This window comes from Geotrypetes seraphini, chromosome 2 (genome assembly GCF_902459505.1).
Source record: "Geotrypetes seraphini chromosome 2, aGeoSer1.1, whole genome shotgun sequence".
NCBI lineage: Eukaryota > Metazoa > Chordata > Amphibia > Gymnophiona > Dermophiidae > Geotrypetes > Geotrypetes seraphini.
In genome coordinates this window covers 504125155-504151182 of record NC_047085.1, presented here as the reverse complement: position 1 = coordinate 504151182, position 26028 = coordinate 504125155, and the positions used below count along the sequence as shown (strand labels likewise).

Sequence of the window (26028 nt, the reverse complement as noted above, 5' to 3'; positions counted from 1 at the left end):
TTTTTTCGTCGGTTATATGAAGCTCCGGATGATGCTTCTTTGGAGATGATGACGGACTATCTTCACTCTTCTGGGCTTCCTCGTTTGTCGGAGGCTGCGATTTCTTCTCTTAACAGTCCGTTCCGGGCGGTTGAATTAGAGTCTGCCATTAAATCGCTCCGCTCTGATCGGGCTCCGGGCCCAGACGGGTTCTCGGGTGACTTCTATCGGCTCCTTTCCCCTTCTCTTTATGGACCTTTGTTGGCATATTTTAATGCAGCTACTGCCCGTGGTTCTTTTCCACGCCTTGTGAATGAGGCCCTTATTACTTTGCTCTTGAAGCCGGGTAAGGATGCTGATTTGCCGGGGTCCTATCGCCCCATTTCTTTAATAAATGTTGACCTCAAGCTCTTCGCACGCATGCTGGCTGATCGTTTTGCTCCTCATTTACCACAGCTTATACATGAGGATCAGGTTGGTTTTGTTCGGGGCCGCCAGTCTGTACACAATGTCCGCAAGGTACTTCTTGCTCTTGCTCAGTGCCATTCTCGCCAAATTCCGACGCTATTTGTTAGCCTGGATGCATCCAAGGCGTTTGATAGCATTCACTGGTCTTTTTTGTTTCGTACCTTGGAGAATGTGGGGCTCAGAGGGTTCTTTTTGGATGCCGTGAGTTCCCTCTACTCTAATCCGCATGCTTCTTTGCTTGTCAACGGGACTCGCTCAGACTCTTTCCCTATTCTTCGTGGTACCCGGCAGGGTTGCCCTCTTTCCCCTCTTCTGTTCCTTCTTTCTTTGGAACCCTTGTTATGCACTCTTCGGGGGTTTGCGGAGGTCAGAGGTCTCTCGGTTGGCGACTTTGAACTTAAGACTCTGGCGTATGCAGATGATATGTTTTTAATTCTTACCCGCTCTGAAGACTCTCTCCCGGCAGCTCTGGATCTAATTTCTGAATTTGGGTTTCATTCGGGGCTGTCCCTTAATTTGGATAAATCCTTGGCCTTACCTTTTCCACCGGATTTACGGACTTCATGGAGGGGTGCTTTTCCACTTCGTTGGGCTGATTCCACTTTGCGGTATCTAGGGGTTCACATTCCGCTGGACTTATCTGATCTGTACCGGTTAAATGTGACGCCGCTGTTTCAGGCTTTACAAAATAAGTTACATCTTTGGGAATCTCTTCCTTTCTCGCTTCTGGGTCGAGTGCATTTGTATAACATGCTGCTAGTTCCCTGTTGGCTTTATGTTTTTCAGGTCCTTCCCCTTTATTTGACTTTTCGTGACGAGCGCAGACTGGAGCGCCTGGTCCAGAAATTTCTTTGGGCTGGTAAGAGACCTCGTTTGTCTTATAAGCGGGTGGCAACTCCCTGGTATAGAGGGGGTTTGGGCTTATTGAATCTTCGCTATTTGACAATTGGTTGTGGCATGCGGCATATTAACGATCTCTTTAGGGGTACTTCAGCGTTCACTAATACTTCACTAGAACTTACTTGTTTTCATTCTGTTCACTTTAGTGCCTATCTGCATTCTGTCCCTTCTGTTGCACCTGAGTCTCTTTCTCTGAAAGTATTGCATCGACCCTTGCGGAAGGTTTGGCGTTGGGTCTGTAAATTTCACACTCTTTCTTCCTCTGTTTCTCCCTTTCTCCCTCTTCGCTTTAATGGTTCTTTCCTGCCTGGGATTGATGGGCCGAGTTTTGCTCGGTGGGAAACGAAGGGCATTCATTATTTATTTCACTTGGTTACTGATGATGGTACCCCTAAATCTTTTGCTCAATTGCAAACAGAATTTGCTCTTCCCCCTTCTGACTTTTTTGCTTATATGCAAATCCACCATTACATTTCTTCCTTACCTTCTAGCTCCTTGCAGGCCTCCTGCCAAGAGTTGTTGTCCACGGCCTTTACCACTGGTTCCCAGGAGCCGGTCCCCCTCAAGTTCCATCATCACCACTTGAAAGATGAATGCCCTTTGTTTGACCATTCTCGGCTGCGAGATGCTTGGTCTTGTGATCTTGCTGTAGACTTGCCTTCGGACCTACTTCTTCAGGCTGTCCGACGTCTGCCAGCATTTCGTAAATATACCACCTTTTGGGAACAACATTTTAAATTGATTTTTCGTTTATATATCTCTCCTAAAAGGGCTTATTTGGCTCACTTTCGTTTAAACGCAGCCTGCCTTCGTTGTCAGGCTCCGGAAGCCAGTTTGGGACACATGTTTTGGACTTGTCCTCAGGTACAGCTTTTTTGGACTGCTATCTTTGCTTTTGTGGAGAATCTTTGGCATGTTACCATTCGTAGCTCACCTTTGCTTTTGTTTGGGACTATACCTCACTACTTTCCACGTTCCAAAGGAGTTGCAGCTTTCCTCAAGTGGTCTATCCTGATTGATGTGAAATGCATCTTGCTGAAATGGCTTGCAGCTGAGGCTCCGGACTATTCCCTTTGGAGGAGTCGCATGATTACTCTCTTGATGTGGGAGCGACGGGATGTGACTGATTTGTCCTCTCGCCAGGGCCGCCTCTTCCAGACCACTTGGGAACCATTTTGGACTACTTTGACCCCTCTGGCTCGTAGCCGGATACTTAATTGATGCTTTTTGTTGAGCTTATCCTTTTGTTTCATTTTATGTATAGCTTGCTCTTTGTTTCTTTTTGGGTGATTGGAAGGAGGACCCAGGGGTGGGATTGGGGTTAGGGTAGGGGGGGAGGGGGGAGATTGAGGGGGGGAGGGGGGAATTTTGGGTTGGGTTTGGGGGAGGGAGGTTCTTTGGGGGACTATTTCAAACTCTTTTGAGCTGGTTTTTGACCTTGTTGTGTCACTTTGTTTTCTTAATTGCTCAATAAAATATATTTGACCATAATTTTTTTGATGCGAGGCACTGGTAGCCTCTTTGTAATTTTGGGAGGCTTTACATTATTATTATCTTCTATTGATGTTTGATTTGTTGTATTGTATGTGATTCTGTTTGTGTATGTACTTTACTGTGACCCGCCCTGGGAAAGGCAGGGTATAAATATAGAAATACAAATACAAGTTCCTTCTACCAGAATCTCCCCAAATTTTCTTGCATTTGTTTTAAGATGATTTGGGGATTAGCCCCAACTTACCTTTTATCTCACTTTGTGTTGTATAACCCAATAAGGACAACTAGGAGTAGCAATTTATTTGCGTATCCAAAAATCATTGGCTGCAGATACAAGACCTATTTGGATAGGACTCTCGCATTTCAAGCAAGTAAGCACCAATAATAGCGTTCACTCTCCTTACAGAGCGTGCAGTGTCCCGTCCCCCCACCCTAATTCTAGTCCAGTAAATAAGGTAGTGAGTTCCCGTGGCAGCCTCGAGAGTTCATACAGTCTTGCGGTTGCCATAAGAACTCGCGGAAGCCTTTCAGATAGCGGCTCTGCATGGGGCACAAGAAGATCGCTCCTGCCCCGGCTCAATGCTGGACCAACAGGAATTTTAAATGGTAACATTTTTACAATCGGGGACACGGGAGGGAGGTGAGAATTGTTAAGAGTTGGCCGGGACAAGAGGCGGGAGGGATCCCTCCTGTCCCGGCCCACCAGGTCTTATGTCAGGCCCAGTGGAGGCCTGCAACAGGTCCGTGAGGGAGGCGGGGCGGTCTCAGTTTATATCAGCTGATCAGGATATAAACCGAGACCCCCATTTTTGGGCCCTAAAATCTCAGTTTATATTCGACTGCAACCTGTATAGAGCGGTAGGTGAAGCTCTGGCCACCCTGTTGGGCAGGTCTTTATCTGCCACCATTTACAGGGCTCTTTGGGGTGGACGGGATAGAAAACGAATTTGATAAATACTGTGTTATCCTGTTACTAAGAGTACTGGGGGTAGGGGGGGTGGGATATTAGAGGAAGCCTAAGGCAATCCTCGTTAGGCAATTGCATTAGTGGAGCCATGCTGTCTTATGGTGTATTTCAAAAACAAATTAAGTCAGCATTGTTTGATAAATTTATTTCTTAAAATGTGGATATTGTTGTCATGATAATCCGATATTGAGTATATTTAAGAAAATTGTTGTATTTTAACTATTTGTAATTCACTGATTGTCCAGTCTTCTTCCTTGGAAACCGCCAAGAAGTCATTTGAATATGGCGGTATAGAAGAATAAAGTTATGTTATGTATGTTATGTTATGTCCTGTCTGTCTGTCCAAATTAGATTGCAAGCTGTTCTGAGCAGGGACCGTCTATTGAATATTAAATGTACAGCGCTGCGTACGCCTTTAGCACTATAGAAAATATAAATAGTGGTAACAGTAGGGTTAGAATCCCAAGCAGACCTGAGGCTAAAGAAGAACACTTTGAGAAACCTCTTGAGGTCAAGGAGAAGGAGCTGGAGTCCCCTAAAAGGTCCCAGATTCTGTGTGTAACTGGTTTCTAGCCACTATAATTCTGTGACTGTGAATTATATCCACGCACAAATCTCTACCCGCTTCCCCACTCAGCCCCAGCTCTGCAGGATCTGATGTATAACCCTGCTCTGGAACCGTGAATTATGTGCTTGTGAATTATAACGGCACAAAAAAAGTGTAACCCTGAGGACACTGCAGTTGCCAATATTTCCAATGGACATTTATTTATATGTTTTTCTGTGAATTTTTGATGATTTTTTTACTTGGTTTTTTTTTTATAATAATAATAACTTTATTCTTATATACCGCCAGTAATCTTGCGACTTCTAGGCGGTTTACAATAAAAGAAACTGTAAATACAATCAAGAGAAGTTTTACATACAGCGAATTAGAGAGTATAGCAGTGTATATCTCGTACAACGACTAAAAGAGTATAGCAATGTACATCTGATAACATTAGTATTGTTAACGTTAGTTTGTGTGTTGCAAGGCCAGGAAGTGCCAAGTTGTTTACACAGAAGTAGAAATATTCCGTAGGTTCATAGAGTATTCATATTTAGTGAATGAGGGGTTGGGGTTAACAGTTTGCAAGTTCAGGTATGTGGTGATGTTACGAGGGGGGTTGATGTTCCGGTTCGTTAACTAGGTATTTCAAGAATAGGTAAGTTTTTAGGTGTTTCCTGAATTCTTCATAGTTGTTTGTGTGTGCAATTAGTTTTTCTAGGTCTTTACCCCATATGGCTGCTTGATATGATAGCAGTTGTTGATGGTGTCTCTTATATTTTATATCTATTCAATGTTCCTCATGAATTTTTCAAATATTTTTATGTACTTTTTTTGCATTTTAGAGTTAACTTATGTGACATTATGTCATTTTAAGGGCACTTTGAGGAGTATATTTATCTCAGCTTGAAATTCTTATGAGCACTTTTGCACTTTACATTTTAACAATCAGAGAGTTTGATAGGGTGGATTTTTGGGAGTCTATTTAGTCTAGTTTATTTTCAATTTTTTCCCCGGTGTGATTGTTTGACCTTGATTTATTTAGGATTTGAATAGCATGGTTTGCATTTACCAGGACTAAATGATGTATGAGGCAGTTCTCATTTAGACTTATGTCTGGTGCAGCCTGAGCTCAAAATCTCTCGTTTACACTTCCAGAGCTCATACTGATGTCCGTTTATTTACTGGTTCCCATTTCTTCAAGGCCAAACACTGTCCCCGAGGGACATCTAGAATATACTCTGCTCCTCCCCTCTCCTGGAATATAACTGCTTTGGGACAGCATGTTATGGATTATGAATTATATACGTACCCATCAGACTCTCCTCCTGCCCAATGAACACCAGAATTGGGAGGTCTCCTACTGGATTTGATGCAGAAGGTGGCGAGTGTGTTTCTGATTTGTATTTCAGATGCGGATGACTTTTAAGGACATCGCTGTGTCTGTCTGCCAGAAGAAGTGGAAGTACTTAGAACGTCAGGAGGAACTTTACAGAGAACTGAACTCACTGGGTAAGAAACATGATGGCAGATAAAGGCCAAATGGCCCATCCAGTCTGCCCCATCCACAGTAACCTTTATCTCTTCCTCTCCCTAAGAGATCCCCCGTGCCTATCCCACGCTTTCTTGAATTCAGACACAGTCTCTGTCTCCACCTCCTCTTCCGGGAGACTGTTCCACGCATCTACCACCCTTTCTGTAAAAAAGTATTTCCTTAGATTATTCCGGAGCCTATAACCTCTTAACCTCATCCTATGCCCTCTCATTCCAGAGCTTCCTTTCAAATGATTCTTGACTCAAGCGCATTTACACCACGTAGGTATTTAAACATCTCTATCATATCTCCCCTCTCCCGACTTTCCTCTAAAGCACAGTTGTCAAACTCAAGGCCCATGGGCTGAATTCGGTCTGCCTGGCTGTTTTATGCAGCTCGCGGTGCGATGCGGCGTTTTCATTGCTGCCCCTGGTGTTATCATCTGCCCGGCTCCCTCCTCCTTACTGCCGCAGAAAGCACAAAGCCGCGGGCAGCGGCGTCCTGCGCCTGAACCGGAAGCCTTCCCTCTGACGTCGCAACGTCAGGGGGAACGCTTCCAGATGAGGCGCAGGACGCATGAGGAGCCGCTGCCCATGGCTTTGTGCACACTGCGGCAGTGAGGAGAAGGGAGCCGGCCAGAAGATATCACCAGGGGCGGTAATAAAAACGCTGCATCACACCCTGTGGGAGCTGGCCAGATGGTAAGACACCCGCCGGAGGGAGGCACAGCATGGAGGGAGGGAGGGAGACAACAAAGGTAGGGGGAATGATTTTATTTTCAATTTAGTGATTGAATTGTGGCAATTTTGAGAATTTACATCTGCTGTCTGTATTTTGCACTGTTCAGGAAGAAAGAAAATTGTTTCTATTTCTCTGGGGGTTGTACTGCATGCAGAGTCTTGAATCTTAGGGTTTCATTTGTATATATTAGTATTTTTAGTTTGTGGTCCGGTATTTGCATAGGGGTTATCTGTGTTCTGGTAGGAATGAATGTTGAGAAGCAAACAGTGTGCTTTGTGTAGTTTAATTTTGTGGTTAACCATTATGTGTTGTTATATATGTATATATGAAAAATTAATGGAAAAATGGTGTACTATGAAAAAAAATAGTACTATTATGGGGTCGGGGTCTGAGGCAGAGATTTGGTGGGGTCTGGCCCAAAACATAGCCTGTGTTTTGGATTTCAGACCCTTAATGTGATTGAGTTTGACACCCCTGCTCTAAAGTATACCTATTGATATCTTTACGTCTGTCCCTATACGCCTTATAAGAACATAAGAATAGCCTTACAGGGTCAGTCCAATGGTTCATCAAGCCCAGTAACTCATTTTTACGGTGGCGAATCCAGGTTACTAGTACCTGGACTAAACCCAAGGAGTAGCGATATTTCATGCTACTGATCCAGGGCAAGCAGTGGCTTCCCCCATATCTTTCTCAATAACAGTCTTTTCCTCCAGGAGATTGAACAAACCTTTCTAAAAAACCAGCTACGCTATCCACTCTTACCACAACCTCTGGCAACGCGTTCCAGAGCTTAACTATTCTCTGAGTGAAAAAAATTTCTCCTATTGGTTTTAAAAGTATTTCCCTGTAACTTCATCGACTGCCCCCTAGTCTTTGTAATTTTTGATGAAGAGAAAAATTGAACCACTTGTACCCGTTCTACTCCACTCAGGATTTTGTAGACTTCAATTATATCTCCCCTCAGCCGTCTCTTTTCCAAGCTGAAGAGCCCTAACTGTTTTAGTCTTTCCTGTTTTAGTCTTTCCTCATACGAGAGGAGTTCCATTCCCTTTGCCATCTTGGTCGCTCTTCTTTGAACCTTTTCTAGCGCCATTATATCTTTCTTGAGCTAAGGAGACCAGAATTGAACGCAATACTCCAGATAAGGTCGCACCATGGAACGATACAGGGGCATTATAACATTCTTAGTCTTGTTAACCATCCCTTTTTAAATAATTCCTAGCATCCTGTTTGCTTTTTTGGCTGCTGCCACACATTGGGCGGAAGGTTTCATCATATTGTCTACAACGATACCCAGATTCTTTTCTTGGGCGCTAACCCCCAAGGTGGACCCTAGCATCCGGTAACTGTGATTCAGGTTATTCTTACCAATGTGCATTACTTGGCATTTGTGCACATTAAATTTCATCTGCCATTTGGATGCCCAGTCTTCCAATTTCCTAAGGTCCGCCTGCAATTTTTCACAATACGCATGTATTTTAACAACTTTGAACAGTTTAGTATCATCTGCAAATTTAATCACCTCACTCATCGTTCCAATTTCCATATCATTTAGAAATAAGTTAAATAGCACCGGTCCCAGTACAGACCCCTGCGGCACTCCACTGTTTACTCTCCTCCATTGAGAAAAATGGCCATTTAACCCTACTCTCTGTTTTCTATCCGATAACCAATTCCTAATTGATTTCAACCACATGAGAGACTTTGTCCATCAAGAGCTGCAAAACCATGCAGAAACTGACAATCCGGAAACTATGTGGTCAAATCTAAAATCCATCCTGAACGAAGCATCTAGCCGCTACGTAAAAACAGTAAGCAAACGCCGGAGAAACAAAAAACCACAATGGTTCAACAAGGAAATTTCGGACCTCATTAAAATGAAAAAAGAAACATTTATCAACTACAAACATCTTGGGAAAAGGGAGGCAAAAGAAGACTATCTGGCCAGATCTAAGGCTGTCAAAAAGGCAGTCAGGGAAGCCAAACTTCAAACAGAGGAAGATCTAGCACGGAACATTAAAAAAGGGGACAAATCCTTCTTTAGGTACATTAGCGACAGGAAGAGAAACAAAAATGGAATAGAACGCCTTAGGCAATCAGATGGAAACTACGCAGAATCTGATACTACCAAGGCAGAACTGCTAAACGAATACTTCTGCTCAGTATTCACCTGTGAAGAGCCAGGAGATGGTCCACAACTACAAATAAGAGACAGCCAAAATGACCTGTTTCGCGATTACGAATTTACACCTAGTAGCGTCTACCACGAACTTTCAAGACTCAAAGTTGACAAAGCCATGGGGCCAGACAATCTACACCCCAGGGTACTCAGAGAGCTGAGTGAAGTTCTGGCTGAACCACTAGCTGTACTCTTCAATCTTTCCATGCGCACGGGAAAAGTACCACTAGACTGGAAAACAGCTAACGTAATTCCACTCCACAAAAAGGGATGCAGAACAGAGACAGGAAATTACAGACCGGTGAGTCTTACATCCATAGTGTGCAAACTCATGGAAACACTGATCAAACAGGAACTTGACAAAATTCTAGACGAAGAAAGTTTACGTGATCCACATCAACACGGATTTACCAGGGGAAGGTCCTGCCAATCTAATCTGATTGACTTCTTTGATTGGGTGACCAGACATCTGGATGCCGGTGAGTCCCTTGACGTGATATATTTGGACTTCAGCAAAGCTTTTGATAGCGTCCCACACCGCAGGCTGTTGAACAAACTAAAATCAATGGGATTAGGGGATACATTCACTACATGGGTAAAGGATTGGCTAGATGGTAGGCTTCAAAGGGTGATGGTAAACGGTACCCCCTCCAAAACGTCAGCAGTGAGGAGTGGAGTACCTCAGGGCTCCGTCTTAGGGCCGATTCTATTTAATTTATTCATAGGAGATTTAACCCAAGGACTTAGAGGAAAAGTATCACTGTTTGCCGACGATGCCAAACTATGCAACATAGTTGGCAAAAGCAGTGTGCCTGACTTTATGACGCAGGACCTAAGACAGCTCGAGCAGTGGTCATCAACTTGGCAGCTAGGCTTCAATGCTAAAAAATGTAAAATAATGCATCTAGGCAAAAAAAATCCACACAGAACTTACACACTAAATGGTGAAACCTTGTCCAGGACCACGATGGAACGTGATTTAGGAGTGATCATTAGCGACGATATGAAGGCTGCCAATCAAGTAGAGAAGGCTTCGTCCAAGGCAAGACAAATGATGGGCTGTATCCGTAGGGGTTTTGTCAGCAGAAAACCTGAAGTAATAATGCCACTGTACAGATCCATGGTGAGACCTCATCTCGAGTATTGTGTTCAATTCTGGAGACCACACTACCGAAAAGATGTGTTGAGAATTGAGTCGGTTCAGCGAATGGCTACCAGGATGGTCTTGGGGCTCAGGGATCTCACGTATGAAGAAAGGTTAAAAAAACTGCGGATGTACTCATTGGAGGAGCGAAGACAGAGAGGAGACATGATTGAAACCTTCAAGTATATTACTGGGCGTATAGTGGTGAAAGATGATATCTTCAGTCTTACAGGGCCCTCGGTAACCAGAGGACATTCGCTGAAAATCAGAGGAGGGAAATTTCAAGGTGATGCTAGAAAGTACTTCTTCACCGAGAGGGTGGTCGATCATTGGAACGAGCTGCCTCAGCGGGTGATTGATGCCAGCAGCGTGTTAGATTTCAAGAAGAAATGGGATATTCATGTGGGATCTCTAGGAGAGTAAGAATCAGGGAGAGGGTCACTGGTATGGGCAGACTCGATGGGCTATGGCCCTTTTCTGCCGTCAATTTCTATGTTTCTATGTTTCTATGTTTCTAATCAACAACTGAACTTTGCCACCTATCCCATGACACTTTAATTTTCTTAGGAGCCTCTCATGAGGATCTTTGTCAAAAGCCTTCTGAAAATCTAGATACACTACATCAACCTGCTCACCTTTATCCACATGTTTATTCACACTGTCAAAGAAGTCAAGCAAATTGGTGAGGCAAAATCTCCCTCGGCTGAACCCATGCTGACTCCGCCTCATTAAATCATGTTTGTCTTTGTGTTCTACAATTTTATTTTTTTTAATCGTTTCTGCCATTTTGCCCGGCACTGAAGTGAGGCTTACCGGTCTGTAATTTCCCGGATCTCCCATGGAACCTTTTTAAAAAATCAGCGTAATATTGGCCACCCTCCAATCTTCAGGTCAGCAATTTCATGTTTGAGTTCTTTTAGTATCCTGTGATGTATACCATCAGGCCCTGGCGATTTATCACTTTTTGACTTGTTGATTTGGCTTAGTACATCTTCCAGATTCACCAAGATTTCTTTCAGTTCTTCCGCATTACCGCCCTTGAAAACCATTTCTGATTCAGGTAGATCTCTTACATCTTCTTCCGTAAAGACCAAAGCCAAGAATTAATTCAGCCTTTCCGCTATGGCCTTATCCTCCCTGAGCATCCCTTTTGCTCCTTGAGCATCCAACGGTCCCACAGATTCCCTCACAGGTTTTCTGCTTCTGATGTACCTAAAAAAATTGCTATGAGTTTTTGCCTCTTTTGCAAGTTTCTCTTCATATTCTTTCTTAGCTGTCTTTATCAATGCTTTGTATTTAACTTGCCAGTGCTTGTGTTTCTTCTTATTTTATTCATTTGGATCCTTTTTCCATTCTTTAAAGGGGTGTCAAAGTCCCTCCTCGAGGGCCGGAATCCAGTCGGGTTTTCTGGATTTCCCCAATGAATATGCATTGAAAGCAGTGCATGCAAATAGATCTCATGCAGATTCATTGGGGAAATCCTGAAAACCCGACTGGATTCTGGCCCTCGAGGACCGACTTTGACACCTGTGCAAAGGATGTTTTTTGGCTCTAATAGCCTCTTTCACTTTACCTTTTAACCACATCGGCTCTCGTTTCCTCTTCTTTCCACCTTTGCTGATACGTGAAATACATCTGGTCTGGGCTTCCACGATGGTATTTTTAAATAACATCCATGCCTGGTTTACAGTCCTTTGCAACTGATCATTTTAGCTTCTTTTTAACCATTTTCCTCATTTTATCATAGTCGCCCTTTCAAAAATTAAACGCCCCTACAGTAGATTTCTTTTGCAATGTTACTCCCAGCATCAGCTCAAATTTGATCACGTTATGATCACTGTTTTCCAGCGGACCCAACACAGTTAATTCCTGTACTATGTCTTGCATTCCACTAAGGACCAAATCTAAAATAGCACCCCCCTCTTGTCAGTTCCTGGACCAGTTGCTCCAAGAAGCAGTCATTTATGACATCTAGGAATTTTACCTCCCTAGCACTCCCCGATGTAACATTTAACCAGTCAATGTTGGGGTAATTGAAATAACCCATTATTATAGTGTTGCCCATTTCTCTAGTTTTCCTCATCTCTGAAAACATTTCTTCATGTGTCTGCTCATTTTGTTCCAGTATAACCCTACCTTTATATTCCTTCCCTCCACACATGGAATTTCTATCCCTAAGGATTCCACACTGCTATCTATGTTATGCAGAATGTTTATTTTGTTTGATTCAATTCCCTCTTTAACATATAGCGCAATCCCCCCCCCCCCAATTTGATCTCTATCCTTGAAATATAATTTGTACCCAGGTCACTTCAGGTGACATCACTAACCTTGATGGCAAGTTGAGGAAGGAGCTCTGACCTCCGGTAGCTCTATACCCCCTTCTATGTGAGGTTCTGAGTCAAAAAGAAAAGAAATACACCCGAAAAGTGTTCCAAAAAGTGAGAGTCTTGATGCCAGTGAAAAAAAGACCCCAAGGAAAGCCGCTCCCAAGATAGAGGGCAGGAGAAAATTGGCCTTCGGCATGGACCTGGAACCGCCCATGAGACGCCTTGTGAGTTGGGAGAGAGTGCGTCAGAGGAGGATTTAGAGTGAATGGTTCCACTTCGTATGAGGCATAAAGATCTGGCAGTATCGACCATAAAAAAGGAACTTCAACAGTGGACCCTGAAAATAAAGAGTGAAGTGGCTGGGGTAAAGGGGAAGATTAAAGATGCTGTAAAAGAAATAAGGCAAGATCTGGCAGATCTGTTGGGGCGAGTAGAAAAAACGGAGCGGAGAGTTGGTGAACAAGAAGTGATGATGAAAACAGTACGTGGTCAGGTGGGGGATACCCAAAAGGAATTGAAGGATTATATGACTTGTATAGAAGATCTAGAGAATAGATCTCAGAGGCAAAATGTACGGATACGAGGGGTCCCTGACACTGATGACTTTAAGGACGCTATAAAAGTGGTGCAAGAAATCTTTGCCTTTATTTTAACATCTGAGAATGTAGAAACAACTTCCCCAGCCACAGTGAAAATAGATAGAGCACACAGGACGGTGGGGCCTCGACTGTCCAAAAAGCCCCGGAACATAATTGCATGTTTGCACAATTTTAGTGATAAAGAACGACTGATTCGTAAGGCCAGAGAATTGGATACGGTAACCTGGCAGACTCATAGTATTGAGATATTTCAGGATTTATCAGCTATTACACTAAAGAAAAGGGGGGAATTTTGCCCAATTCTCACAGTACTGAAGCAGAAGAACTTGCGTTACAGATGGCTGTTTCCATTTGGCCTTTTGTTAACAATTAATGGTACCCACAAGAGAGTTACAACTGTGATAGAGGCCGAGGACTATTTGTGTAAGGAAGGCTTGATGGAATTGACCAGAGTGGCCTTGGGAAAAATAGTGGTACAAAAGTTGGAGAAGTATCACTGGCAGGGGACTACTTTGAGATCTAGGAGAAAACAACAAGAAGAGCAACAAATGGAGCTGGGGCAGGGGTCCATGGTTGTTTTGGCCCCCTACTTGAAGGACAGACTGCAGAACAGTGACTAGGATATAAATAAGTGAATTGAAGTTAGTTAAATAGTAGGTTTTTGACCTACTGAGTTAGAAGAAATGCATGTATGGGTGTTTGTGGAAAAGAGTGATTGGGATTTGTGAAAGGTATGAGGAAGGGGGGAGAAGTTTGATGTTACACTTAGAGGTTGGTGGGAGAATCACACAAAGTCTTGGAGAAGGGGGGAGAAGAAGGGGGGGAGGGGGGAGAGAAATGGATGGAAGAAGAATATGGGGGGAAGGGACCCAAGGAGGACCTGGAAGGGAAAAGTGTAAGATCTGTATGGATAGGAAGGACGAGGAGAATAAAGTGAAAGGGAAATTTAAAGAGTGGGAGGAAGTAAATTAAGATTAGGAAGTCTGAATGTGAATGGGCTTAACATACTACGAAAACACCAATTATTATTGAAAGAAATGAAAAGGTTGAATTTTGATATATGTTATGTCCAAGAAACGCATTTACAAAAAATAGGAGAAAAGATGTTTCAATATAGAGATTACCCGGTACAAATTTGGGCTTCTAATAAAAAGGAGAAAAAGAAAGCAGGGGTGGGGATACTATTTGCCAGACAATTGAAAGTCATTACAAAAGCTGAATGGAAAGACGAGGGAGGGAGATGGATTATTTGGCTGGGGGATTTGAATGAAGAGAAAGTGACTTTGGTGAATTTGTATGCACGAAATAGTAATCAAGGGAAATTTTGTGAAGAACTCATGGGTGTTATTTTGAAAAAATCAAGAAGGATCACTGTTTATTGGGGGGGGATTTTAATTTAGGGCTTCTTTTACAAAGCCGTGCTAGCGGTTTTGACGAACGCACCAGATTAGCATGCGCTAGCCGGAAATCTACCATCTACTCAAAAGGAGGCGGTAGCGGCTAGTGCCTGCGGCAATTTAGCGTGCGCTATTCCGCGCGTTAAAGTCCTAGCGTGGCTTTGTAAAAGGAGCCCTTAGTGTTGGGCCCTCGTTGGGATTCTATGGGTAGCAAGAGCGCTCGATCTAAAAAAGACAGGAAACAATTAAAAAATGTCTAGAAACATTAAATTTATCAGATGGGTGTCAGACTACCCATCTGCTAGGAAGGGTTTATACTTATTATACGCCACCTCATGAGATATATACACGTATTGATATGATGTGTTTGGATAAAGGATTGGGGGGGTAAACTTATTGATGCCAAGATAGAGGAAATTAGTCTTGAGTGGAGTAGAATGGGTACAAGTGAATCAATTTTTTGCCCCGTCAGAAATTACAAAGACTAGGGGGATACTTGATGAAGTTACAGGGAAATACTTTTAAAACCAATAGGAGGAAATTTTTTTCACTCAGAGAATAGTTGAGCTCTGGAACGTGCGTTGCCAGAGGATGTGGTAAGAACGGATAACGTAGCTGATTTTAAGAAAGGTTTGGACAAGTTCCTGGAGGAAAAGTCCATAGTCTGTTATTGAGAAAGACATGGGGGAAGCCACTGCTTGTCCTGGATCGGTGGCATGGAATGTTGCTACTCTTTGGGTTTTGGCCAGGTGCTAGCAACCTGGATTGGCCACCGTGAGAACGAGCTACTGGGCTTGATGGACCATTGGTCTGACCCAGTAAGGCTATTATTCTGTTCATTGTGTGATTGTTGGTGCATTCAAGCTTTTTGGGTTGAGGTGGTTCAATATTTGGGCTCCCTTTTGGATACATTTGTGACTGGCACCGTTGATCAAGTAGTGCTGGATATACCGGGGGCTTTTGGATCCTTGCCCAGGGAAGCTCGTTAGCTGTATCATAAGGTGTGTCTCCTGGTTCACAGGTGTATTATGCAGCACTGGACCTCATCGAATCCTCTGTCTTTTTGGCATTGGAGAGCCCATCTCCATGCATTAGTTCTTTGGGAGGTGAGGTGGGGGGCTCCCTTAAACGTCGCCGGTGCTTTTTGCTTCTTTGGGACCCCTATTTACATTCCTTATCCCCTAGGGGGCGCAGCCTTATCCTTAATGGTGCAATCTCCTGGCCGGTTCTGGATCCCTGCATCTCTCTGCTCTGTGGTGGGGGGGGGAATGGGTTTGGGGGGGCTGTTTTTGGAGGGGATTCCCTGTTCATTTGTGTGCCCTGGGGTCATCAGAGTTCAGACCCTGGGGGAATCTGGTCGGTGTTTTTCTTTTCTACGCCCTTGCATTCCTCTCCATCCTGGGAGGGTAGGGGGTTGGGGTGGGGGAGGGGCGGAGGGATGGTGGGTGAGCCTTGGGGGAAGGGGGGAACGGGGGGGATGGGTGTCAGGGTTTGTGGGTGGTTGTAACTGACGCATGTCTTTGTCATGATGTACTTTGTTATGCGGATCTTCTGCCCATGTTCCTTGTTTTCAGTAACCTGTTGTTTTCCTCTGATTCTGCCGGTTTTTCATGTCAATAAAAATTGTTTACAATCTAAAATCCAACTTTCTCATGGTAATATTATGGCTCTACGTTCTAAGGAAAGGGATATGCTAACAAAAGAGGAAGATAGTTATGAAAGGTTTTTGGAATTTTATAAGGAATTATATACGTCAGGGAACAGAGGCCTCTCTGGGCCAATATTTGTTTCAATTAGATCTAGAGATCTTGCAAGAAATGGAGGCTCAAGGATTAGATGGGGATATAACAGAGGATGAGATACGAAAGGTGATATATAACATCAAAATAGGTAAATCCCTGGGAATGGCTGGATTTATGGGAATGTTTTATAAAAAGTTTATATCGTTTGTGACTCCCTTCCTGGCAAGACTCTTTAATAATCTGAAAGAGAGGGAACAGTTACCATACTTTATGAGTTTAGCGGGAATTACAATTTTGCCTAAATCAGGGAAAGATAATATTCAATGTGCCAGTTATAGACCAATAGCCTTTTTAGGGATAGATACAAAAATTATGGCTAGGGTCCTTGCTGATAGACTGTCACCATACTGTATATGTCAACACTTATTCACCCGGATCAGGTGTGAGGCAGGCGGCGGATGGGATCTGGAAGGTATTAAATTTGGTATGGCAGGCAAGAAGGGAGGGAACGGAATGGGTGGCAGTCTCGGTCGATGCTGAAAAAGCATTCGACTGGGTATAATGGAGCTTTATGGAAGCAGTGCTAAGACATATGGGTTTTGGGAAAAGATTCATAGACTGTATAATCAGACTAAATAATAGACCATTGGCATGTGTTAAAATAAGGAGAAATTAGGTTCTTACCTGCTAATTTACTTTCTTTTAGCTTCTCCAGACCAGTAGAGGTTAATCTTTACAAATGGGTATATATCCAATCATGACCAGCAGGTGGAGACTGAAAACAAAACTGTGGGACAGTATATAATATACTCCCTTCTCTATTTACCTCAGTCTGCCGAATAGCCAAGCAGAACCAAGAACTGGAAAACAGAAAGAAAACAATACTCCGAACAGGAGTAACAACTAACATACCCAAACGCTGTTGGAAAATGCAGAGGAGAAATACCAGAAGGAAAATGTCCCCACAGCTCGCCAGCCGAGCCACAGCCGCTGTTCTTCAATTCTCCCCGGCCCTAGAAAAATACCAGAACCCGCAGCAAAAAACAAAAACTGCCCGCGAAACAGCCCCAACAACAACACCAACAACAGACAGGGTGGGGACCTCTACTGGTCTGGAGAAGCTAAAAGAAAGTAAATTAGCAGGTAAGAACCTAATTTCTCCTTCTTTAGCACTCTCCAGGCCAGAAGAGGTTAATCTTTACAAATGGGACGTACCAAAGCAGTCCCTCTCACGGGCGGGACCCCCGCAGGGCCGATACCAGAACACGCTCACCAAACACCGCGTCCCGACGCGCCTGAACATCTACCCAATAATGTCTAACAAAGGAATGCAAGGAGGACCAAACCTCAGCCTTACAAATATCCACTGGAGGCACGAGCGACGACTCAGCCTAAGAAGCTGCCTGGCCCCGAGTGGAATGAGCCTTGAGAAACTCCGGAACAGTCTTCTGTCTCAGAAGATAAGCGGAAGCAATCGTCTCCTTGATCCAGCGCGCAATAGTAGCCTTAGAAGCGCCAGCCCCCCGACGAGGACCCGCCAGAAGGACAAAGAGATGATCGGATTTCCGGACTTCCTGGGTCCGCTGCACATAAGAGCGAAGGACCCGACCGACATCCAACTTGCGCAGCTGCCGCTGCTCAGATGAGCCCTCCCGACTACCCAAGACTGGGAGGACCACCGATTGATTGACATGAAAAGGAGAAACTACTTTTGGCAGAAAGGAAGGAACAGGCCGCAAGACAACCCGCTCCCTAGAAAACTCCAAGAAGGGAGCCCTACAAGAGAAAGCTTGTAGCTCAGAAACACACCTAGCGGAAGTAATGGCCACCAAAAAGACCGCCTTCAGAGTAAGGTCCTTCAAAGAACAGCCATCCAACGGCTCGAAAGGCGGGCGCACCAAAACAGAGAGAACCAGATTGAGATCCCAAGATGGAATAGAGGGCCGTAGGGGAGGCCTGAGCAACTTGGCCGCCCACAAAAAGCGAATCACATCAGGAATGGCCCACAAACGCTGACCTGTCACCAACCCTCGAAAAGCCGACAGGGCCGCAAGTAGAACCCGGAGAGAAGACCAAGCCAAGCCTCTATCCAGGCCATCCTGCAAGAACTCTAGAATGGTAGGCAGGGAAGCGCGAAAAGAGACCACTCCCCGCGCCCGGCACCACCCCTCAAAGAGACGCCAAACCCGCACATAAGCCCGAGAGGTAGAAAGCCTCCGGGACCCCAAGAGCGTAGAGATCACCTTATCTGAATATCCCTTCTTACTAAGGCGATCCCTTTCAAGAGCCAAGCCGTAAGACAGAAGGGAGACGGGTCGAACATCAGAAGATCGTCCAAGAGAGGTAGAGGAAGAAGATCCGCCACCAGATGCCTCACCAGATCCGCATACCACGGACATCGAGGCCAATCCGGAGCCACCAGAACCACCAGACCCGGATGGTGAACAATGCGAAGAAGTACTCTGCCCACTAATGGCCAAGGAGGGAACACATACAACAGCCCCTCCGTTGGCCACGGTTGGACCAGAGCATTCAGACCCTCGGCCAGACTGTCCCTGCGACGACTGAAGAAGCGGGGCACTTTGGCGTTGCCACTCGTGGCCATCAGGTCCATCAGGGGCTGCCCCCAAGCCTGCACTATCAACTGAAATGCCACGGAGCCAAGACACCACTCTCCTGGATCCAAGAAGTGACAACTGAGGAAGTCCGCCTGAACATTTTCTACCCCAGCTATATGAGAGGCCGAGAGGTCCAGAAGATGGGACTCCGCCCAAATCATGAGCCGAGCCGCCTCCTGCGCCACCTGAGTGCTCTTGGTGCCCCCCTGACGATTGACATAAGCCACCGCCGTGGCATTGTCCGACAGGACTCTGACCGACTTGCCCAACAAAAGGGAGTGGAAAGCTAACAGCGCCAGACGGACCGCTCTGGTCTCCAACACGTTGATCGACCAGGAGGCCTCTTCCGTGGACCAGGTGCCCTGAGCTGAGTGACCCAAACACTGAGCCTCCCAACCGAGGAGACTCGCATCCGTAAGGAGCACCGTCCACTGCGGGAGATCCAGACCCACCCCCTGAACCAGGTGAGGGGTCCGGAGCCACCAACGCAGACTGCAGCGCGCCACGCCTCGCAGGGGGACAGGAACATCCAAACCGTGCCTCTGGGGTGACCACCTCCGGAGCAGAGCATACTGAAGAGGACGCATGAGGGCCCGCACCCACCTCACCACGTCCAGGGACGCCGCCATTGACCCCAAGACTTGGAGGAAATCTCGCGCCCGAGGACACCGGGACGCCAAAAGCAGACGAATGTGAGATTGCAATTTGCTCACCCAGGCCTTTGGAAGGAAGACCTTCTCCAAGGAGGTGTCGAACAGAACCCCAAGGTACTCCAGACGCTGAGCCGGGACCAACTGACTCTTGGAAAGGTTGACCACCCAGCCCAGCGACCGGAGAAACTCCACCACCCGAGCCGTAACCCAGGAGCTCTCCTGCAACGACTTTGCCCGAATCAACCAGTCGTCCAGGTAGGGGTGCACCAGAATGCCCTCCGACCGCAAGGCCGCCGCAACGACCACCATCACCTTGGTGAATGTCCGGGGAGCCGTGGCCAGACCAAAGGGAAGCGCACAGAACTGATAGTGCCGACCCAAGATCGCAAAGCGAAGGAAGCGCTGATGAGAGGCCCGAATGGGAACATGCAAGTAGGCCTCCGTCAGATCGAGAGAAGTGAGAAACTCCCCCGGCTGAACCGCCAGAATGACCGACCGCAGAGTTTCCATGCGAAAAAGGGAATCTTGAGAGCCCTGTTGACCCCCTTCAAATCCAGAATGGGCCGAAAGGTCCCCTCCTTCTTGGGCACCACAAAGTAAATGGAGTACCTGCCGGTGCCCCACTCCGGAGGGGGCACTGGAACAACTGCCTTGAGATCTAGCAAGCGCCGAAGGGTCTGGTGAAAAGCCTGCGTCTTCCAAGGAGTCTGACATGGAGAGGCTAGGAAAAGGTCCGGCAGAGAGCGGGCGAACTACAGGGCATAACCGTCCAAGGTGAACTCCAGGACCCACTGATCGGACGTGATCTCGGCCCATTTGAGGAAAAAGTCGCGCAGCCGGGCCCCCACCGGAACCAAAGGAGGCGCCGGCAAGGAGTCATTGTGCAGGACGGGAAGCGGGGGAACCTGCGGAGGGATTCCCTGCCCCCCGATGGGCCCCCCGAAAGGGCTGCATGCGCTGGAAGAACCGACCCCGGGAAAACCCTGGAGCCGGGAAAGAAGCAGCCCCACGCCCAGGGCGATACTTGCGAAACTCTCGCAAACGCCCCCGGGCAGTGCCGCCCCGAGACACAGGGCGGGCACGGTTCTCAGGCAGAAGGGGCACCTTTGAGTCCGTCAGAGTCTGAAGCAACTTATCTAATTCCTCCCCAAACAAAAAAGACCCCCGGAAGGGAAATTTAGTAAGCTTAGCTTTGGACGCAGCATCCGCCGACCAAGCGCGCAGCCACAAAATACGTCGCGCGGCCACGCCAAAGGCCATAGACTTAGCCGAGATCCGCACCAAGTCATAAAGAGCATCTGAGAGGAACGAGGCAGCCATCTCAATCTTCGCCACCTCCTGATCCACCAAAGACCAGTCATCAGACTCCTGATCCAGGACACGCTCAGCCCACCAAAACACGGCGCGAGCCACCAGCCCCCCACAAATAGCCGCCTGGACCCCAAAGGCAGAGACCTGAAAATTTTGCTTAAGAATGTTCTCCAACTTGCGCTCCTCAGAGTCCCGCAAGGCAGAACCGCCCTCAACAGGCACGGTATGCTGCTTAGAAATCGCTGAGACCACTGCGTCTACGACTGGCGATGTTAAAGTAGCCCGATCCCCCTCTGGGATGGGATACAAACGAGCCATGACGTGCGCCAAACGAAACGGCGCCTCCGGCGTTTTCCACTGTTCCAGTACAATATCCCGAATATCCTGATGCATGGGAAAAGAGCGGGAAACGGTACGGATCCCCCGAAGCAGAGGGACCCCCACACGCGGAGTCTCCGGCGGCGCATCCTCAAAACGCAACACCGAAGAAACCTGTTGAATCAGGTCCGGTAGCTCATCTCTCTGAAAAAGGCGCACCACGGATGCCTCTTCGCCGGAGGACGGGAAACCCAACAACCCGCCGCCAGTGGCCGTCCCCTCGAGAGGGTCCTGGAAATCCTCAAAAGGGTCCAGGTCCTCATCCAGACCGACACGCTACTCAGACCATAAATCTTCGTCCCACGACACCCGCGGACGCTTGGACAAGGGAGGAGGAGGAGGGGACGCCACAACAGACGAGAGAGGCAAAGCCGCAGGGAGCGCGGAGGAAACCCCACTCCCCGAAACCCCTGGGCGCATCCGGGACCCCCAGCCGCCTGAAAATAGGCTCTGCACAAAGAAAAAAGGAAATCAGGGGAAAAACCCCCCGAGGGTCCCAAGGGACTCCCTGCCACAGCAGGGGACCCAGCAGAAACCTGCCCCTGTTTTTCCAATACAGGGGGAAGGTCACCTGAGGTGGAAGACAAAATGGAGGGGCCAGATTGTGAAAATGGTGACTTTCCCGCCAAAATTGCTCCCTCCATAGCCTGTAGCAGCTGAGAAGCCTGAACAGTCCCAGCCGCTAAAACAGGCAAGTCGGCATCAGCTGTCAAAACATCAGCTGAGAGGGAATCCCCAACAACCCAACCGTCAGCGGCTCGGGGAATCCCTTCGTGGGCGGTTGGGGAAGACCGGGCTTCCCCACTGCTCTCAGCCGACTCGCGAGGCATCATTGGCGGGGAGCTCTGGGCACCTGCAGCCGCTGCCGACGGAGCTCCTCCACCGCACCGGCCTGAACACCGCTTGCACAGGCCGGCCACGAGTGCCTCGCGCCTGGAGCACAATGAGCACTTTTTCCCCTTAGAAGTGCTCATTGCTCCATACGCGACCTAGCTATAAAAAAGTGCCGGTTAGATAAAAAATACAGTAAAATACAGTTTTCTTAAAGGGAAACAACCCTCCAGACCAGCACTACCTCAGGATTTTTTTTTTTTTTTTTACAGAACAGACTCCACAGGCTCTCGAAGCAATATGCCTTGCTTGATTTAGGGGGCAAGGCTTACTGCTGAGGCTCCTCTAGAAAAATGTGGGGAGGTGGAGGAAGTGGGGGGAGGGACCCCGCTCGAGACCCGCTGGGTTTGACACCCCCGAGGTCGGACGGACCCCCAAACAGGGCCCGCCCAAGCTCCGTCCGGCCAAAAACAGGGACTATAAACCCCCTAAACAAATTCCAACAGCCTTACCAAGGGAGATGGGTACAGATCACTCAACACCTGCTGGAGACTGAAAGAAGACTGAGGTAAATAGAGAAGGGAGTATATTATATACTGTCCCACAGTTTTGTTTTCAGTCTCCACCTGCTGGTCATGATTGGATATATACCCATTTGTAAAGATTAACCTCTACTGGTCTGGAGAGTGCTAAAGAAATGGCCTTTATTCCATTACATTCGAACTCCAAAGAGGAACAAGTCTGCCCACTCAGGACCCTCCCTCCAGCAAGTCTACCCACTTAATCATTACGAACCCTCCTCCCTGGGGTATCCATCTTTTGGGCATAGCTCTGTGGAGCCCCCACCTATTTGTCCCATCGACTCTTGAAGTCGAGCACGCTACTGGCCTCGACCACATGGCGTGGAAGATCATCAATAACCCGTTTGGTGAAGAAGTATTTCCTGGTGTCACCATGAAATCTTCCCCCCTTAAGTTTCAGCAGATGCCCTCTTGTCGCCGAAGGACCCTTTAGAAAGAAGATTTCTTCCTCCACTTCAATGTGTCCCGTGATGTATTTAAATGTTTCTATCATGTCCCCCCTTTCTCTTCGCTCTTCGAGAGAATATAAGTGCAGTCTGGTCAGACGTTCTCCATAAGGGATGTCTTTCAGTCCTGAGACCATCCTAGTGGCCATTCTCTGGATTGACTCCATTCTCTTCATAGCCTTTTGATAATGTAGCCTCCAAAACTGGACACAATACTCCAGGTGAAGTCTCACCATGGTTCTGTATAACAGTAGTATGACTTCAGGCTTTCGGATGACAAAGCTTTTTCTGATGCAACCCAGCATTTGTCTAGCCTTTGCTGACGCTTTCTCTACCTGATTGGCAGCTTTCATATCTTCCCGGATGAGAACTCCCAGGTCTCTTTCCGCAGTAGTTCTAGTTAAGTTTTCCCCGTTCAAGGTGTATGTTCTGTATGGATTACTGCTCCCATGATGCATTACCTTGCACTTTTTGGCATTAAAGTTTAATTAAACTCAGAACCCCTCACATTCAAAAGCATCAATAATATAAATATGATGAACGTTGAAAAGCAAAAAAATATTATGATCTAAATATACTTATAAACAATTCTCAAAACTTTTGAGAATTGTTTATAAGTATATTTAGATCATAATATTTTTTTGCATTTCAACGTTCATCATATTTATATTATTGATGCTTTTGAATGTGAGGGGTTCTGAGTTTGATTTGACTAGTTTTGCCCTTCTTTTTTGTATTGATTTTTTCTCTCTTTTATTTTTAGTTGTTTATATACATTAAAGTTTAATTGCCAAGTACTGGACTATTGCTCCAATAAAAGCAGATCCTGCTCCATAGTACTGGGCTTGGTTGCACTGTCAGGTTCTGTTGCCCTGCCCACAATGTTTAGCATCATTAATAATAATGTAACTTTGCCTCGAAGTCCCTTAGTCAGATCCCTTACAAAGATATTAAATAGCATCGGGCCCAATACCGAGCCCTATGGCACTCCACTGGTCACTGTCAACGTTTTTGATGGAATACCGTTTACCATTACTCTTTGAAGTCTGCCGCTTAACCAGTCTTGTACCCATGCTGTCAGTGTTTCTCCTAGTCCTAATGATTTCATCTTGTTCAGTAACCTCCGGTGTGGAACACTATCAAAAGCCTTGCTGAAATCCAGATACACGATGTCCAGGGACTCAACCCCATCCAGTTTTCTTGTTACCCAGTCAAAGAAGCTTATCAGGTTGGATTGACAAGACCTTCCCTTGTGTAAAGCCATGCTGGTGGGGATCCCTTAATCTTTCATCATCCATAAACGTGTCCAATCTGTTCTTAATCAACTTTTCCATGAGTTTACTCACTATTGATGTGAGACTCACCGGTCTATAATTTTCAGCCTCTGACCTGCATCCCTTTTTGTGGAGCGAGATAACGTTGGCAGTTTTCCAGTCCTGGGGTACTTTTCCCTTGCTAAGGGAAAGGTTGAATAGGCAAGCTAACGGCTCTTCCAGGACGTCACTCAATTCTCGAAGTACTCTAGGGTGTAGATTGTCCGGGCCCATAGCTTTGTTTACTTTTAATTTTGATAGCTCTTGGTAGACTTCGCTCGCAGTAATTTCCATGTCCCAGAATGGATCCTTCGAACTTCCCTTTGTCTGTAGCTGAGGACCAGATCCCGGCGCTTCGCAGGTGAAGACTGAGCAGAAGTAGCTATTGAGTATTTTTGCTTTGTCTGCATCCGAATCTGTAAAGCTGCCGTCAGATTTCTTTAGGCGCCCAATTCCACTTGTGCTCTTCTTCCTGTCGCTAACATATTTAAAAAAGTATTTCTCCCCTTTCTTTACCTGCCTAGCTATGTTTTCTTCCATCCTGAGTTTGGCCTCCCTGACTGTCATTTTAACTTTTCTGGATTTGGCCTATAGGTTTCTTTAGCTTCCAGTCGTTGTGATTGTTTGTAGGTAACGAAAGCTTTCTTTTTTTGCTTTACTAGTTCTGAGATCTCCACGGAGAACCACTGTGGTCTATTGTTTCTGTGTCGTTTCTCACTGTTTTTATGTACATGTTAGTTGCTTCATGCAGGGTAGACTTCAGAGTAGACCGTAGTTCCTCTACATTGTCCGTCGCGCTTTGGTTTTGCAGCACTTTGTATACGTAGTCGCCCATGCCCTGAAAGTTAGTTCCTTTAAAATTTAGGACCTTAGTCGATGTCCTTGACCTAGTGGTTCCTTTTTGGAGGCAGAACCAAACCATGTTGTGGTCGCTGGATGCCAAGGTTTCACCCACCGATACCCCTGTGACACTGTCTCCGTTAGTGAGCAACAGGTCCAGGATTGCCTGGTCTCTGGTGGGTTCCAGTACCATCTGCTTGAGGTGTGCTCCTCGCATAGAGGCTAGTAGCTTCAACCACCTGCTGTTCCTAAGGCTCCTCAGCCTTTTTGACTGTCTGGAAAAGAGTATAACCTCAGTTGTTCTGCCCTTTCCCGTTTTTCCCCCTATCGGAGGTCGTCTCCATCATTTTTTCCACCGATGGACGACTATTACCACTGACCTCTGGGTCCTTTCCGTCATCAGGGAGGGATACTCTCTTCAGTTCCATCAAGTTCCTCCGGAACATCCTCCAAGAGAGTATCCTTCCAATTCTGCCTAGACTGCCCTTCTTCTTCAGGAAGCTCAAGCTTTGCTTCGGCTCTGAGCTATGAGCCAGTTCCTTTGGCTCAGCAGAACAAGGGATTTTACTTCCGGTACTTCCTTGTTCCGAAGAAGACGGGCGATCTGCATTCCATTTTGGATTTCAGGGTGCTCAACAAATTTCTGGTCAGAGAAAAATTTCGCATGTTGACCCTGGCTTCTCTGTATCCCCTCCTTGAGCAAAACGATCTCAAGGAGGCCTACACTCACATTCTCATCCATCCGGCCTCCCACCAATACCTCAGATTTCGGGTGGGAGATCTACATTATCAGTACAGAGTGCTCCCTTTTGGCCTGGCCTCGTCACCCAGAGTCTTCACCAAGTGTCTGGTAGTGGTGGCCGCAGCGCTCAGGAACCATGGTCTTCAGGTGTTTCCCTACCTGGACGACTGGCTCATCAAGGATTCCACGTCACAGGGAGTCGTCCTAGCGACCCAGCGGACTATCTGGTTCCTGCAGAGTCTGGGATTCGAAATCAACTTTACGAAGTCCCATCTCCAGCCTTCTCAGACT

General features: G+C 46.5%; 1 protein-coding gene across 2 annotated transcripts in view; it reads left to right on the top strand.

Annotated features, from left to right (window-relative positions):
• Positions 1 to 26028, top strand: part of LOC117354526 (oocyte zinc finger protein XlCOF6-like) — a 61120-nt gene that overhangs the window by 11836 nt on the left and 23256 nt on the right. For both annotated transcript variants that reach the window (XM_033932217.1, XM_033932216.1), the window contains exon 4: positions 5768 to 5867. In XM_033932217.1, coding sequence (XP_033788108.1) covers positions 5768 to 5867 — 100 coding nt within the window. The remainder of the gene's footprint in view (positions 1 to 5767; positions 5868 to 26028) is intronic.